Source organism: Manacus candei, unplaced genomic scaffold (genome assembly GCF_025592945.1).
Source record: "Manacus candei isolate 608988 ecotype Guabito, Panama unplaced genomic scaffold, ASM2559294v1 h1tg000070l, whole genome shotgun sequence".
In the NCBI taxonomy this organism is placed as follows: Eukaryota; Metazoa; Chordata; class Aves; order Passeriformes; family Pipridae; genus Manacus; species Manacus candei.
In genome coordinates this window covers 2,188,553-2,204,838 of record NW_026138118.1, presented here as the reverse complement: position 1 = coordinate 2,204,838, position 16,286 = coordinate 2,188,553, and the positions used below count along the sequence as shown (strand labels likewise).

General features: G+C 57.5%; 1 protein-coding gene across 1 annotated transcript; it reads left to right on the top strand.

The window, feature by feature from the left end:
* Positions 1-1,324: 1,324 nt before the first annotated feature.
* On the top strand, positions 1,325-13,480 carry OPRD1 (opioid receptor delta 1). Its single transcript, XM_051807209.1, has 3 exons — positions 1,325-1,743; positions 8,220-8,569; positions 9,398-13,480. The coding sequence occupies exons 1-3, from the start codon at positions 1,466-1,468 to the stop codon at positions 9,928-9,930; spliced, it is 1,161 nt and encodes a 386-aa protein (XP_051663169.1). The 5' UTR covers positions 1,325-1,465; the 3' UTR covers positions 9,931-13,480.
* Positions 13,481-16,286: the final 2,806 nt, after the last annotated feature.

The following is a 16,286-nucleotide window of genomic DNA, read 5'->3' as shown; positions in this document are numbered from 1 at the left end:
GGTAAGGATCCTTGGAAAGGGTAGGGTGACCCTCAGCACCCCACAAAGCCCAGCTCTGCTGAGCAGGTGGTGCTGATGGGTCTGTGCCTGCACCCCCACCCTGCAGCTTCCCCCCAAACCCCTCAACCTGCAGCAGCATCTCTCCTAAGACCCCCAGCATCCCTCCCTATCCCTCCCAAGCTTCCATCCTAAGTCCCTGCAGCACTGCTCCCCAAATCCCTCTTCAGCACCCCCCAAACCCTTCACCCAGAACACCCTCCTACCTTTCCCCCCCCAGCATCCTTACAAAGCCCCCCACTGCCAGTATCCCTCCAATTCCCTCCTGAATCCCCCTGTAACCTCCTCCCAAACCTCCTCAGCACCCCACACCCACCCAAACCCACCCAGCACCCCCCAACACAACAACATATGTGGGGGGGGGGAGAAGAGAGAGGGGGGAAAAGGCACGGAGTGGAGGGGACTGGAGAGACCCCAGCTTTGCCTTGGGGACAAGGGGGCTGGTTGTCCCCCCCCCTTTCTTCCACTTCCAGACAAAGAAAACCCGAAACAGCCATAACGTCGGGATCCATCTCAGCCCCCCCTCAGCCCGGGGACCCCCGGGACGTTCGGGGCCGCCCCCTTAGCCCTCGCCGGCTCGGGGGGTGGGCGACAGGCAGGGATAGGGGAAGGCAGGGACCGGGAGGGATTTGGGGACAGACAGGGATTGGGGTGGGGAAGGCAGGGATGGAGGGGAGAGGCAGGGATGGGGAGGAGGGAGTGCAGGTCCAGGGACCTGGGTGGTGGGAAGGGAAGCAGGAATTGCGGGGGGGGGCGGGGGTAAGGCAGAGGTTGGGAAGGCAGGGACCGGGAGAGGAGGTTGGAGGGGATTGGGGGAGAGAGAGACAAGCGGGGCGGGGGCGGGGGGCGCAGGTAGGGATCCGGGGGGGAGAAAGGCAGGGAGGAACGGAGGGATGGGGGGAGGCAGGGAGGGAATGCGGGGGGGAAGGCAGGGATAGGGGGGACAGGCAGGGATGGGGCGGGAGGGGCAGGGATGCGGGGAGCAGGTAGGGATGAGGGGATCAGGTAGAGAGAGGGGGAGCAGGTAGGCATGAGGGGACGCAGACAGGGATGAAGGAAAAAGAGACCGGGGAGGGAAGATAAGGATCTGCCGCGGGGAGGAAGGCAGGGACGGAGAGGGAGGGGGGGACAGGTAGGGAGCAGGGGGAGAGGATAGCAGGGAGGGAGCGGGGGGAGCAGGCAGGGAGCGGGGGGCTGCAGGCAGGCGGGCGGGCGGGCGGGGGGGGCGGGCAGGCGAACAGGGCCGCCCCCGGCCCCACGTGGCTCGGGGGACACGCGGGTTTATAAAGCGTCCCCGGCCCCGCGCGGGTGCGGGAGCGGCGTCGGCACCGGGCGGGAGCGGGACTCGAACCCTCGGCGCTCGGGTGCGCCCCGGGAGCCCCGGCGGGGCCACGGCAGCCCGCGGGCCATGGAGCTGCCCATGGATGTGCCCATGGATGCGCCCATGGAGCTGAGCACGGTGCTGCCCTCGGTGCTGCCCTCGGTGCTGCCCTCGGCCGCGGCCACCCCCTGGGGCAACGGCACCGCCTGGGCCCCCCTGCCCGGGCACGGGGGCAACGAGACGGGCCCGCAGAGGGCCAAGAACGCCACGTCCATCCTGATCGCCATCGTCATCACCGCGCTCTACTCCGTGGTGTGCGTGGTGGGGCTGCTGGGCAACGTCCTGGTCATGTACGGCATCGTCAGGTGAGAGCGGGGCACGGGGGGGTGGGCACGGGGGGGTGGGCACCGGGAGCCGGGGTGGGCCGGGGGTGGGTGTGCAGCGAGGTGTGAGAGGGCAAGAGGAGCGGGTGTGCACCGGGAATGGGTGTGCACCGAGTGTGAGACAGCGGCAGGGCTGAGCGTGCAGAGGGGTGTGTGAGTGTGCACACCGGGATTGTGTGTGTGCATCAGGAGTGAAAGGTGAGTGTGAGTGTGAGTGAGGGTGAGCGTGCGCCAGGGGTGAGACAGCACCGGGACCGAGTGTGTGCCACGTGTGAACCAGCAGCAAAGTGAGGGTGCACGAGGGATGAGTGTGGGTGTGCCCGGGGTGTGAATCTGAGCGTGCCCGGGGTGTGAGCCAGCGGCTCGGGGAGGGAGGAGGAGGAGGAGGGAGAGTGGGCGCGCACCGGGTGCTTGTGAGCGGGCGGCACCGAGATGGGTGTGACAGGTGTGTGACACGCGTGTGACACGCGTGTGTGTGTGAGGAGGGGTCCAGGGGCTGCGCGAGGGGTAAAAGCAGAGGCTGTGTGTGCACGGAGCAGCTCGAGGGGTGCAGGGGAGCCGTGTTTGGGGGGACGGCCCGACCCCAGCAGTGCTGAGTGTCCCCTCGCCCCGTGTGAGGGAGAGGAGCCGCAGGGCTGGTCGCGCCGGGGGCTGGGAGCTGCTCTGCCCCCCGCAGCCGGGGATGGAGGGGCTGGTGGGCTCCCACTGGCACCACCCCACTCCGTGCGTGGGAATTACCCATCCAGCCCATTCCCAGCTCCCGCAGCCGCCTGGCTCCTGCTTTGCTCTAACAAAGAGCAGGAGCCGCGTGGCCCGGCCCCGCTCCCACCCGGCCGAGCTGTCCCTGAGCCCCTCGGGGGGGGTACCAGCTCCAGCGGCACAGAGACCCCCCCTCCTGTCCCGGGGGACCCCAAAGCCTCCTTTGGATCCATCCAGGACCTTGGCACCTTTGTTGAGGCTGTCCCTGGGCAGGGAGGGGGGGTCTGAGGGGTCTCTGCACCCCAGGACAAGCAGCAGGACCCCACCACCCCCCTGTGAAAGACAGGGCACTGCTGTATCCAGCCTGGCACTCGTGCTGAGGTACAAAATCTCCTGCCAGACCCTTTGTCCGAGGCACTGTTTGGTCCTGCCCGAACAAGAGGGAATATGGGACAATAAAGCCGAGTCTTGCAGAGCACAGGACCAGCACCAGCAGTGGGGTTGGCAGAGCCCACTCCATGGCCCCCAGACCCCGCTGGCAGTGGAGGACTGGGCTGTGCTCACTGACACACTGCTGTCACACTCTGCACTGGCACAGACTCCAGCACCTCCAGCCTGGCAGGAGGGAGCACGAGGGTCTCACTGGGTGCTGGGCTTTGCAGCTCCCCCTCCCACACTGGAGGGGTCTTTTCCTGGGCGTCCAGGATTTGTGGGATTAATCCCAATCACCTCAGGGGTTGTTGTAACCCCAGCCTGGCCAAAACCCTGGGGCCAAACCAGAGCTGGTGGCTTTCTCTAAGCAACCCTGCCAAATCCCCACTTTCTAACCATTCCCACGCCCCTTTTCCCATCCCTTTCAGTCCACAGGGATGGTTACAGGAGGTCAGCACAGCCTGGCACTGCCTGTGCACGGGGATAAATGTGGTGACTCACCGGAGGGGAGGAAATGAGCCTGAAACGTGTCCGTGAGCCACTCCGGGCTGACCATCACCCTCGTGAGATCACCCTCAGCACCCCAGCTCCCCACTCTTTGGGTTGTGCTTTCAGCCACCCTGCGGGGTGGGTGAGGGGGACAGGGGTTGGGGTGTCACTCCCTGACCTGACCTGACACCCGACAGGATTTTTCACCCGCTCGAAGCGGAGTTAAAAATGAGCCCCGGTCTGAAAAAGCAAACTGAGGTAATTGCAGCAGAGCCAGAGCCACGAGCGGTGTCAGGGTGAGGGATGGGTGTTATTAGACCCCCTCCAGCTGGTTCTGCTCGGCAGGGAGAGGGGAGGGCGTTTTAAAGAGAACAATGTCATGTGCAAACAACATCCTCCCTGTTTCACTCACTGAGTAACCTGATTCTACTGATCCACAGATCCCATCACCGTGGCTTCTAGCCCCCCCTTTTCCACCTGATTCTGGAATTAAACACAGAATCATAGAATTATGGAATGGTTTGGGTTGGAAGGGACTTTAAGACCATTTGTTCCACCCCCTGCCACTGGCAGGGACACCTTCCACTATCCCAGGTTGCTCCAGGCCCTGTCCAGCTTGGCTTTGAACACTTCCAGGGATAGGGAATATCTCCCAAGGAATGAATAAACACTGTCCTCCGAGCTCCTGGCTCAGGAGTGGCTGTGGTGATTTGCCCTCGCCCTTTCCATGGCCAAACCTGCCAGGAGTCTCCCAGGGTTCCTTGGCAGAGTTGTTCCACACCAGCAGGGTTTAGGCCAGGACTTGGGATGACCTGTGTCCGTGCAGGATGGGGCTGTGAGCTGGGATCAACTCGGGTTCAGACCTCACTGCCAGGGAGATGTTGGTGTTTGCCTTGTGCCATCCTCCTGGTGCCACCTCCCGCTGTCTGGGCAGGTGCCACCCTGTCTGGGCAGGGTACCTGGGCACTCTGGAAGCACGGCTGGAGCACATCCTGCTGACTCAGGGACCCCCGGGGACCACGCTGAGTGCCAGGAGCAGGCGGACACAGGACCTGCTCCATAGCTCCCAGCTCCCATCCACGCACTGGGAGGGAGCCCAGCACACCCAGCACCCTCCCCACCACAGCTCTGGCCAGCACTGCCATTCCCACTGCTTTTAAAAACACCCTTGGAAGCAATTTGCAGCTGCGAGCTCAGGCCTGTGAGTGCCCCCCATCCCTCTGGAGCCCATCAGCCCCCTGCCAGCTCCCACACAGGCTGCAGGGACAGCTGGGTGCAGGCTTTGTTAAGCCAGGCTCTGCCAGGCGGTGGCTTTTTAGCAGCTCCAGGAGTTTTTTCTTTGGCTTGTTATTCACTTTTTCTTTCGCTTATTTATTTTCCGAGAGGTTTGGAGAGGGGGGGTCCCTACTTGGGGGTCCAGCCTGGAAAGCAGAGCTGCCCTGTGCTTGTTCCATCCCCTCCCTCCCCTCCTCTCCATCAACACCTCCCAGATTGTTCCGTTCAAGTGCGTGGTAACTTCCCAATCAAGGCACTCGCTTAATTACGAAGGGTTTGGCAGCCTGGGGAGCTCCATCAGCAGAAGATGGTTCTCTCTAATGGGGGCAACAAATCTCTTTTCTGCAGCAGCAGCTCCGTTTGCAGCTGAGGGGGGTCACCAGGATGGACCCCCCACCCTGTGCAGTGGGTTGGAACCTCAACCCGAGCCTGGAAGGGGCTGAATCCTGCCCCAAAACCCCTGTGCTGAGGGATAAATTGTCATCCCCATCATCCCAGTTATCCCCATCACCATCTCAGTCAACCCATCATCCCAGTTATCCCCATCATCCCAGTCAACTCTTCATCCCAGTTACCCCCATCACCATCCCAGTTATCCCCATCATCCCACTTATCTGCATCACCATCCCAGTTATCCCCATCATCCCAGTCAACTCTTCATCCCAGTTACCCCCATCACCATCCCAGTTATCCCCATCATCCCACTTATCCCCATCACCATCCCAGTTTTCCCCTCATCCCAGTCAACTCTTCATCCCAGATACCCCCATCACCATCCCAGTTTTCCCCATCATCCCACTCCTCCCCATCATTATCCCACTTATCTCCATCATCCCAGTTGTCACTGCTTTGCCCTCACCAGCCCCATCCTGCCCGGGGAGGGGGCAACAGCCTCAGACCCTCCTCTCCCCCACCCCTGGCACATCTGGCAGGGGTTGGGAAGTGCTCACCCAGCACATCTGGCAGAGCACAGAACGAATAACTGATTAATTTTTTTTTTTGCCCCATTTTACTCAAAAACCCAGAGCCCAAGGACGTGTGAATGTACCCGAACAGACCGTTTGTTTGCAGGGGAGGCAAAACCTGACAGGGCCACGAATTCTCAGCTTTTTTTTTTTTTTTTTGTTTAACCTGGAAGGAAACTTTTCCGAGAGATGCATTTGCAAAAGCGCCTGGAAAATAACACTAAAGAGAACTGAAAAGGACTTTTCAAGGGCAAGACATTTTTAATGCCGTATTTAAAATAAATAAATAAATAATAAAAAAACCAAAAACGAAAGCTCAACTCGAATATTTCCACCCTTGGGCAAGGGGCTGCCATTTGCAGCCGTGGTGAAGGAGACAAGGAGCACTGTTGGAGCTGGGATGAGCTGCTGCTTTCTATTTTTTTCCCAGACAGAAACGGGTTTTGCAGCCTCCAGCTCCTGGTCCCCACTGACACGCTCTCCTGACCTGCTGAGAGGCAGAAAAGACAAATGGAAGGGGTTGGGCAGCACCACCAATCCCAGTCTGATTTCCATCTCTCTTGTAGGTTCCCTTCAGGGACTGGAAGGCCACAGTTAGGTCACCCCAAAGCTTCTCTTCTTTCCTACACCAACCTGCTGTCCTGGGGGCAGGAAGGGACCTTAAATCCACCTTGTTCCACGGTCAGGGAACACCTTCCACTAGCCCAGGTTGCTCCAAACCCCATCCAACCTGGCCTTGGACACTTGGGGCAGCCACAGCTTCTCTGGGCAACCTGTGCCGGGGCCTCCCCACCCTCACAGGGAAGAATTTCTCCCTAACACCTGATCCAAATATGCCCTCTGCCAGTCTAAAACTGTCTTGCCCCTGTCTGCCCATACAAAAAGTCCCTCTCCATCTATTTTATAAGAACTCCAAGGACAACCACCTTTTCATCCATCCTCTTCCCCCTCCCTGACCCACCCCAGCGATGCCCACGGGCAGGTTTAGCCATGCACAGAGATGCTTGTGTGCAAACCCCGTTCTTAATTAATTAGGGTGCATCCAAACGAGCTCGAGGCTGCCGAGGATGCTCAGAGCTCCAAGGATTTGCTGGAAGGGAGCACAGGGAAGGGCTGGAGCTGCTGGTGTAGCCCTGCCCTCAACCCAGTAAAGAGCCACAGAGCTGCCCCCACCCCATGTGTTGCTCTTTGGGGACCCCCAGTAGACCCCTTGGCGTTCACTTCCAACCCACCCCAACACTCAGAGCATCCTCTTGAGCAGCTCCTGCGGGGCTGGATGCTCCCAGGATGCACACACACACACACCCCTGCTGCCCTGGCATCCACCAAGACTTCGCCTCATCCCTTCAGGAACGGTTTGGGCACGCGGGACCAGGCGTTTCTCTTGCCATGATGTGACAAGGACCAGAGCCAGCCCTTGCCAAATGCCCCAGGAGAATCAGCCAGGCTTCCCCAAAGGTTCTGGAGCTCCAGGCTGGCTAATTGGGCTGCTTCCAGATGGCCTGTTTCCGGGGGTAATCGATCCGACTTCTGCAGGGAAGGAGGCTGGATGATCACGGGTTACTGGGTGGAAAATCAGGTGGAGGAGGGTTAGGGGGGATAAAGGACGTGGATGCAACTGAGTCAGGGAAATGGAGTAAATTGGTCTCTTCGGAGAATTGACTTCTCTGGAAAGTTCTTTATTCCTTTGAATAAAGGCAGGCATGGATTGAGTGCCACCTCCCTGGACAAGGGATGACCACTGTGGCAGGGTCCCAGCCCCATGTTCTGCAGGGCCCCAGCCCCATGTTCTGCAGGTCCCAGCTCAGCATGTGGGAGTGTCACCCCCTGCTCAGGCACCAGGATTCAGTGGGTGCCATCCCTGCCCGTGACAGGGGGTGGAACTTTAAGGAGCTTTAAGGTCCCTTCCAACCCAAACCATTCTGGGATTCTGTGATTTTATGACTTTAACACACACTAAACGCCTGCAAGAACACAAGTGTAGAATCAGAGAATCATGGAATGGTTTGGATTGGAAGGGACCTTAAAGTTCATCTCATTCCACCCCCTGCCATGGGCAGGGACACCTTCCACTATCCCAGGTTGCTCCAAGTCCTGTCCAGCCTGGCCTTGGACACTTGCAGGGATGGGGCAGTCACAGCTTCTCTGGGCAACCTCTGTCAGGGCCTCCCCACTCTCACAGGGAAGAATTTATCCCTAATATCCCATTTAACCCTGCCCTCTGGCAGTGGTAAGCCATTCCCCCTTGTCCTGTCACTCCAGGCCCTTGTAAATAGTCTCTGTAAATAGTCCCTCTCCATCTTTCCTGTCAGCTCATTCAGGCACTGAGAGGCCACAATTAGAACACCCTGGAGCCTTCTCTTCTCCAGGCTGAACAGCCCCAATTCTCTCAGTGTTTCCTCACAGCAGAGCTGCTCCATCCCTCTGATCAGCTCCGTGGTCTCCTCTGGACTCGCTCCAGCAGCTCAATGTCCTTCCTCAGCGTGCTCCCTGGGGCACCTGGAAGGGCTCTGAGCACCCTGACGCTGCAGAAAGGTCCCATCACGACACGTCCCCGTGCCCCCCACCCTGACCCCCTGTGGCCTCTCCCTTCCCCAGGTACACCAAGATGAAGACGGCCACCAACATCTACATCTTCAACCTGGCGCTGGCCGACGCGCTGGCCACCAGCACGCTGCCCTTCCAGAGCGCCAAGTACCTCATGGAGACCTGGCCCTTCGGGGAGCTGCTCTGCAAGGTTGTGCTCTCCATTGACTACTACAACATGTTCACCAGCATCTTCACCCTCACCATGATGAGCGTGGACCGCTACGTCGCCGTGTGCCACCCGGTCAAGGCCCTGGACTTCCGGACGCCGGCCAAGGCCAAGATCATCAACGTCTGCATCTGGGTGCTCTCCTCCCTCATCGGGGTGCCCATCATGGTCATGGCGGTCACCAAGACAAAAGGCAAGTGGTTTTTTGGGGACATGTCCCCCTCCTGTCCCATCTGTGCATCCCAGGGGTGATCTGGTGAACTCGACACCCGGCCCTGTAGCAGGTTTGGGGTCAGTGTGGGCACCTCTCTGTGGGACCATAGTGTGCCATGTTGTGGAAAAGGCATCATGGTGTTAGTTTTCCATCTTAGAAACCATCCCAGAAATTGCCTTCCCTTCCCCTTAAGGCTGGGACACCACACCCTTCCCCATCTCCAGTCCAACCAGTGCCTCTGCCCCGCTCCTGGGGTGCAAACTGGTTAGAGCATGGTGCTAATAATGCCAAACACTGAACCAAGGGTTCAACTCCCATGCTGGCCATTCCCTAGAGAGTTGGACTTGATGATCTTCGTGGATCCCTTCCAACTCAGAATATTCTATGAATATCTGAAATCAGGTTCCTAAAAACACCCCCGGTAGTGCTGTGGAGTCCCCAGTTGGCCCACACTGAGATCTGCAGTTCCAGTGTGGGAATAGCAGCCCTCGGCTGCTGGGAAAGCTCTGGGCATCCCGAGGAAGGGGACAGGTCTCAGTAGAAGGTGACATGGGGATGTGTCCAGCACAGGGGTTGGGAGGATGCAGCGTGGGGATGGCCCAGGAGGCTCTGCAGGGAAGAGGTCACTGCACCCCCTGTATCCCCTCAGCACCCTGTGGGCTGGTGGCTCTGGGGAGCCTCTGCCAAGAGCTGGCAGGTGGGAATGCATCTCCTTGAGGTTTCAACGTGCCCAGGCACGACCAGAAGGCCGAGTATCCAGAGCAGAGCCTCCCCCAGCTCCCTCCCTGACCCTCCTCTCCCCCGCAGACGGGATGGTGCTGTGCACCCTGCAGTTCCCCGACCCTCCCATCTACTGGGACACCGTCACCAAGATCTGCGTCTTCATCTTCGCCTTCCTGGTGCCCATCCTGGTCATCACCATCTGCTACGGGCTGATGATCCTGCGCCTGAAGAGCGTCCGCCTCCTCTCGGGCTCCAAGGAGAAGGACCGGAACCTGCGGCGCATCACGCGCATGGTGCTGGTGGTGGTGGCCGCCTTCATCATCTGCTGGACCCCCATCCACATCTTCGTCATCGTCTGGACGCTGGTGGACATCGACAAGAAGAACCCTTACGTGGTGGCCAGCCTGCACTTCTGCATCGCCCTGGGCTACACCAACAGCAGCCTCAACCCCGTCCTCTACGCCTTCCTGGACGAGAACTTCAAGCGGTGCTTCCGGGAGTTCTGCCTGCCCTTCCGAGCCCGCGTGGACCAGAACAGCTTCTCCCGCGCCCGGAACACCACGAGGGAGCGGGTGTCCACCTGCACGCCCTCGGAAGCCCCCAGCAAGCCGGCATGACTAGGCGTGGGCAGCCCCCAGCGGGGCTGCCGGGGCCGCGGAGGGGACGACCTGCGCTCGGAGGTCACCCAGGTCACCACCACGGAGTTCTGAGCGGAGCGGTGGCACCGCTGGGTGACGCCCCGGGGGTTGTGCCCACAGTGACTGCAAAGACTTTGGTCGTCCCGGAGAAGCGGGATGGGGGAGCTGGGACTCGCCGAGCGGCGTAAGGAGAGGGTCGGGACAGGAGGCGACCCGGGCAGAGCTGCTCTGCTGCTGCTCCCACCTCAACCAAGGCCACCCAGCAAGGGCTGTCACCCTCCCAAACGTGGCTCTCTGCAGAGCCCAGGACACCAGGACTGCTTCACCTCCTGGGCCAAGGTGGCACCATAACCCATGGCAGGAGGGGAAACGCTCCCGTGGCATAAGGGGACTGTGCCAGGGGGTGGCTGTAGGACCGTGGAATCATTCAGGTTGGAAAAGCCCTCTGAGTGGAGTCCAACCATTCCCCCAGCACTGCCAAGGCCACCACTGACCCATGTCCCCGAGTGCCACATCCACACGGCTTTAAATCCCTGCAGGGATGGGGACTCCATCCTGGCAGCTGTGCCAGGGCTGGACAACCTTTTCAGTGAAGAAACGTTTCCTAATATCCAACTTAAACCTCTCCTGGCATGACCTGAGGCTGTTTCCTCTGCCAGATCATGGGACTTCAGTCCATCCCTCTCTGAGTTGTGACCAAAAAAACAACCAGAGTTGGGAAGAGAAAATGATGCCACTTCAGAGACCGTAATTAAAGAGCTCCAGCTCCACACCTGGAGTCCTTCAATCTGGGGCTGCTCCCAGAGAAGAACTTTCTGTCATTAATGTCATTAATCTGTTATTTAGAGACCTCTGACTGCAGCCAGGGCAGCCCTGGACATGGGTGTGATGCTGGGAATACAGATACAGCCAGAGCACACCTGAAGCTCACCCTGTACCATGTGCCAGTGCCAAATTCCCCATGCCCACTGTCCATCAGGGTGACAGAGAACTGATGAAGATATTAAGCCTGAGAAGAACCTCATTAAGGGAGCAATTTGTGGGAACTCGAGTTGCTTCTCGCAGTGCTAAAGCAATTAGGATGGAATAACAGGCAGTGCCAAGGGCTCTCCCTTCCCTGCCCATGAGGAGAAGGATGAGCAACAGCACTGCCCAGATTTCCATAGCAGAGGCAAAAAGGGTAGGATGGGGTTGTGTTATTTTTTTTTAGGAGAAGATGAAAAAACTATCCCCTTTCTTTCACAGTTCCCCAAGCAGGGACAGAGGCTGTGCAGGCACCAAGATAGGACCCACAGCCTGCAAGAGGCAGAGATTTGGGGGTTTCAGCTCTCATCTGGATGGAGCAGCATCCCCCCCAGAGGCATGGCTGAGCTCCAGCTCCCATCACATCCTGCAGGAACCACCTTCCAGGAACCTCTGGACCACATCACCTGCAGCTGAACCACGACTGATGGGTCCTCCCGCTCCCCGAATCCCCCCGTCAGCCCCGCCCCACATCCCTGAGCCACCACTTTTCCTTGCTGTCCCCCTTCCCACCGTCATTGCCAGGCAGTCAGACAGCCCGGGGAGGAGGAGGGGGATGCTTGGAGGAAGCAGGAATGGCAGTGACTGGACAAATTGGTGCAGCTGGAGGAAGCAGGCGAGCGCTGGGGGCACCTGGGGCTCATGGGCTGGAGGCAGAGCCTGTCTTGTGTCTGGTTTCTCCAGTTGCATCAATTTAGGCTAATAACGGCCATTACCTCTCCTCAGCAGCCCCACCTTTCTCCAGAGCCTGTGGAAATTGCAGCCTTCCCTGTTAGGAAGACATGAGGCAACCAAAACCAATTTCTTTTTCAAAGGAATCAAATAGGGTGAAATTGCCCATTTGGGTCTCAAATTGACTGTGCCAGCGGATCCTCCTCCTCTGCCTGCACTGTGTCAACCTGCCACAGGCAAAAGCCTCTTGCTCAGTGTTACATCCACTTGGACATCTCCAGCTCGTGCCCAGGGCTCCTCAGGATCCCTCTGCAGGCACAGATGGAGTCCTGGATCACTGGCTTGGGTTCCTCATCCTCTGCTGCCACAACTCGTGGAGCATCAGGTAAGGGAAAGCAGGGTCAGCTCCAGGGCAGGAACTGGGGGGAAACCCCCGAGGTCCCACAAAGCTGAGCTTCAGCTCCTTGAAAAGAGAGACTGAAGTGTCCAGAGGATTGCAGACCATCCTTTAGCTGTCCACCCCCACCCACCCCCAGGGCAGAACCCTCAGCAGCCTGTGGTGGGAAAGGTTTGGAGCTGGTTGATGGTGAGCACTTGAGCATGGTGGGATTTCAGGATGTCCCACCGGGCTGGACATCCCATGCTGTGGAGCAGGACATCTCAGGGTTCTCTCCTGGCTTGAGCATGAAGCTGAATTCCAGCTTGATATCTCAGTTTGGGGGGACACCCCTAAAAAAACGTGGTGACCCTAAATCAGTGATTTCTTCAACCTGCCAGTGCCTCAGTGCTCCCTAAAATCCAACCCCGTGATCAAGGCTGGGAATGGCACAACGGAGAGCAGCTTTTCCCACCGCAGGGAAGGAACAGGGACACGGGGAAGGTGAATCCTGCCATCAGGGATGAGGCATCTCTGTCCTGGTGCAGCCCCTCCGAGGACATGTCATCGTGTTGGGGGGATGAGTGAGCCCCCCACGAGTGCTGGGGTCCGTGGGCTGCCCTGAGGCTCCAAAGGCAGTTCTTCCCCCCATTTCCTGTCCCCACGGGGCCTTTTTTCCATCTACCGAATTCCCAGCCTGCTGGGAAACGTGCCTGCCGTGGCCTTAAAGCGGGTTAAGAGGCTCCAAGTCATTATTTTTTAAAGTGCTCGGGCAGAGCTCCGAGCCCAGGACACAGCGAGGAACGCGGCTTTCCTGAGCTCCGGGTTTGCTGACTGAAAGAAAGGCAGAATATTCCCGGGAAAAACGGGACATGGGCGGAGAGCACTGCACTGGGGCACATGGGGTGACATGTGGACCTTGAGCATCCCCACCTGGCAGCAGCCCAGCAGGGATCTGGGGGCTGATCCAGCTCCTCCCCTCCCAAAAACTGCTCCAGCCCCTCCAGCTGCTCCAGCCCCTCGGTCGGGCTGGGAAACTGAGGACAAATCCTGGCCCAGGGAAACGCCACTGGGATGCTCAGAGGGAGCTCTGTGTGTACTTATATAAATATATCTGTATGTATATGTGTCTATAGGTGTATGAAGTCAAAGTGACCCCCCCCACCCCACCCCCTGCTACAGCAGCTGCCCCGTGTGTGATGGAGCTGAGTCCGCCGGGTCCACAGCACCTCACAAAGTGCTTCAGCCACTATTTCCAGCTCCAGCCCTCGGGATTTTGGGCCTTTTCAGTGGCATTTCTGTAAAGGAACCCTGCTTTCTAAAAAATAAAATAATAAAGCAAAATAAAATCGGAGATAGGAAGCAGTTTCCAGCTCTCCCGTGACTCTGGGGCGTTGAAAATGAGCAGGGTCTGGCTCAGGGGGGTGTTTTGGGGAGTGATGGGAGAGGAAACACCCTCTAAATTTACTCTTTGCTCTTCCCCGTGAGGGTGGTGAGGCCCTGGAATGGGTTTTCCAGAGAAGCTGTGGCTGCCCCATCCCTGGAAGTGTCCAAGGCCAGGTTGGACGGGGCTTGGAGTAACCTGGGACAGTGGAAGGTGTCCCTGCCCACGGCAGGGGTGGAATGAGATGAGCTTTAAGGTCCCTTCCATCCCAAACCGTTCTGTGATTCTAAATTCAAGTTCTAAAAGCTCGCATGGACTTGGAAAAAATCACCTTTGTGAACCCCTGAGGCCCTTTAGCTGAAGTTATTTCCAAGCCTTGAGTAATAAAAAGCCTCTGTTGCTGCTGGTCATCAAGATACAATTTTATTTTAACAGCCCAGCAGCTCAAAATCTGGCCCAAATTACATTTTTTGCAATTTAAATGCAAATGAGGATTTAGTGAAAAAGCAACAGAAAGGGGTGTTGGAGCCTGAAACCCCTCTTGGGCTTAATGAGACTTTGCATTTTAAGGTGTTTCTCACTTCTGCCCTGTCGTTTGTGAGTTCCCAGGGAAGGGGGAACCATAAAGAGCACAAGGTGGGCGTGTGAAATCCAGAATTCCAGCCCCGGGGTGGTGGAGCAGCACTCCAGGACCCCTCTCCACGTCCCAGCTCCCTGGGAAATCGGAGCCAGGCACCGACTCCAGCGATTTCACAGCCCAGTTAAACCAGCAGCTGAATAATGCAGCGACCTGTGCCAGCACACGGGAGCTGCCACTCACCTCCCAGCTATTCCCAGGGACTTCTTCAGCCCAAAATCACGTTTTCTACTGCAGAAAACGTCCTTTCCCCCTTTTTTTCCTTTACTTAATCCAGCGAATAACGAGCCCTGATGTATCAGGCTTTATTTTTACACGTGTGATTAATTATGATGACGCTGGTTCCTTTGTCTGCAGGTTTAGGTCGATTTTGGAATTGCATTAACAATGCAGATGGCAATGAGTGGATTTGGCTTTTCCTGGGGAGGATAGGGCTGAGATGTCCCACCCTCCTCGCTCTGGAGCAGCCAGGGATGCATCCAGGCTCTCGGCCCTGCAGGGACGCTTGTCTGGCAATTCATCATTTAAAAGGGGGAAAAAAAATCATTATGAATAATTCCTAGAGGGTTGTTTTTTTTTTTTTTTTCTCCTTTCAGAGTTACAAATTCTCTCAGTTTGTGCTTTTTTTATTCCCTGGGCAAACGGGACTGGGAGGAAGGGAAGGGGGATTGTGGGAGCACTGGGGCTCCTCTGGGCAGGGATGGAGCCACAGCCCCATTCCCTCAGCTCCCAAGGGATGTCCTGAGCTGGGTGAAAAGTTTTCCTTCTTTTTGCCCTGTTGTTGCAGGAGATGAACCAGAACTTCAGCAGTTTTGGGAGGGGGCAGAGACACCCACACATCACTTATTTCAGCCCAATTCCCGTCCCCAAGACACCCAACACGCTCCTCTACCAGGAACCACACCAGATAATTACTTATTCCAGTTATCCTGGGATGTACTGGCCAGATTCCAGCCTTAATGACGGGATTCAGGGAGGTGACACAGCCCAGTGCAAGGACCAAACCCTCTCTGTCGCTTGCAGACCCATCATTAAACCCCGACAACAGGCAGCTTGGCCATAATTAAAGCTCGTTTCCTCTTCCAGGCAGGAAAGGGAGAACAAGAAAACAATCCAGTGTCCTCCAAACCCTCCTGAAGACGCAATTCCCTCATGCCAGATCCTGCAGCACCACTGCATAGGTAGAGTTTTTGCATCCAAAACAGCAACATGTTAAAAAACACAGAAAAAATCCCCCCACAAACCCCTCAAACAACACCCAAAGTGCTTTTATTCTGGGGTCAGAAGAGCCCCACACCGCCAGGGCTGATCCTCTGCAGAGGCTAAAGCCCCCAAATTCCACTTTCCCACCTTTTGTCTGTAAATTAAAAGCCTTTTATGCACTTCCAATAGCAACAGATGGGGACTGGGAGTGCAGGGTTGGAGATGTTGCCTGGGACCCCCTGGCAGTGAAGAAGGGTCTGGAAAGGTGGAAAACCTCCACCATGGACCGAGGCTGGATCCTGACACAGCCAGGGGTCCCCCCAAACCCTCCCCCAGGACCCAAATTCCTCCTCCTCATCCCCAAAACACCCCCGATTCACCCAGTGAGTGCAAAACCTCGTTAATGAGACATTTCCCTTTCCTCAATTAAGTTATTTTCCTTCATCCCCCCTCTCCCCCTGCTGCGTGGGGGCTCATCCTTCCCCCAGTTTCCAGCAGCTTCCCACTGAAGTGTCACTCTGGCTCCCAAGACAACGGTGGCTGATTCATCAGCTCCGAATATTTTAAATCCTATTGTTCTCCTCAGCCCTTCTTCCCCACCACCACCCCGGTTTCTTGACAATACCAACAGGCTCCTCATTCACAAGGGGATGATCTCCCCCCCCAAAAAAAGGGAATTGCCCACACCCCGGGGGATGGACACAAAAACCTGCCTGTGCTGGGGATGGGGAGGGACTGGGAGCGCTGGGATGGGAGGTCTTGGCTCCCAGGTTCCTGGCAGCTGAGGCTGGTTTTGGAAACAAGACCTTAATGTTGAGCTTGTCACTGGGAATCTGGCCCAAGACAAGAAGCAGTTTCTCCATCAGATATCCAGGTCCCATTCCATGGAAGAGCATCAAATGGTGGTGGGTCCCCAGGGAGCAGCACAAGCCACAGGATTAGGGAACACAACCCACAGCGAGGGCAAATTCTGGGCTGGATCCCTGGCAGCAAAATATTCCCCGTGGGCCCCACACCCAAACTTTAGAGGGGAAAATAAA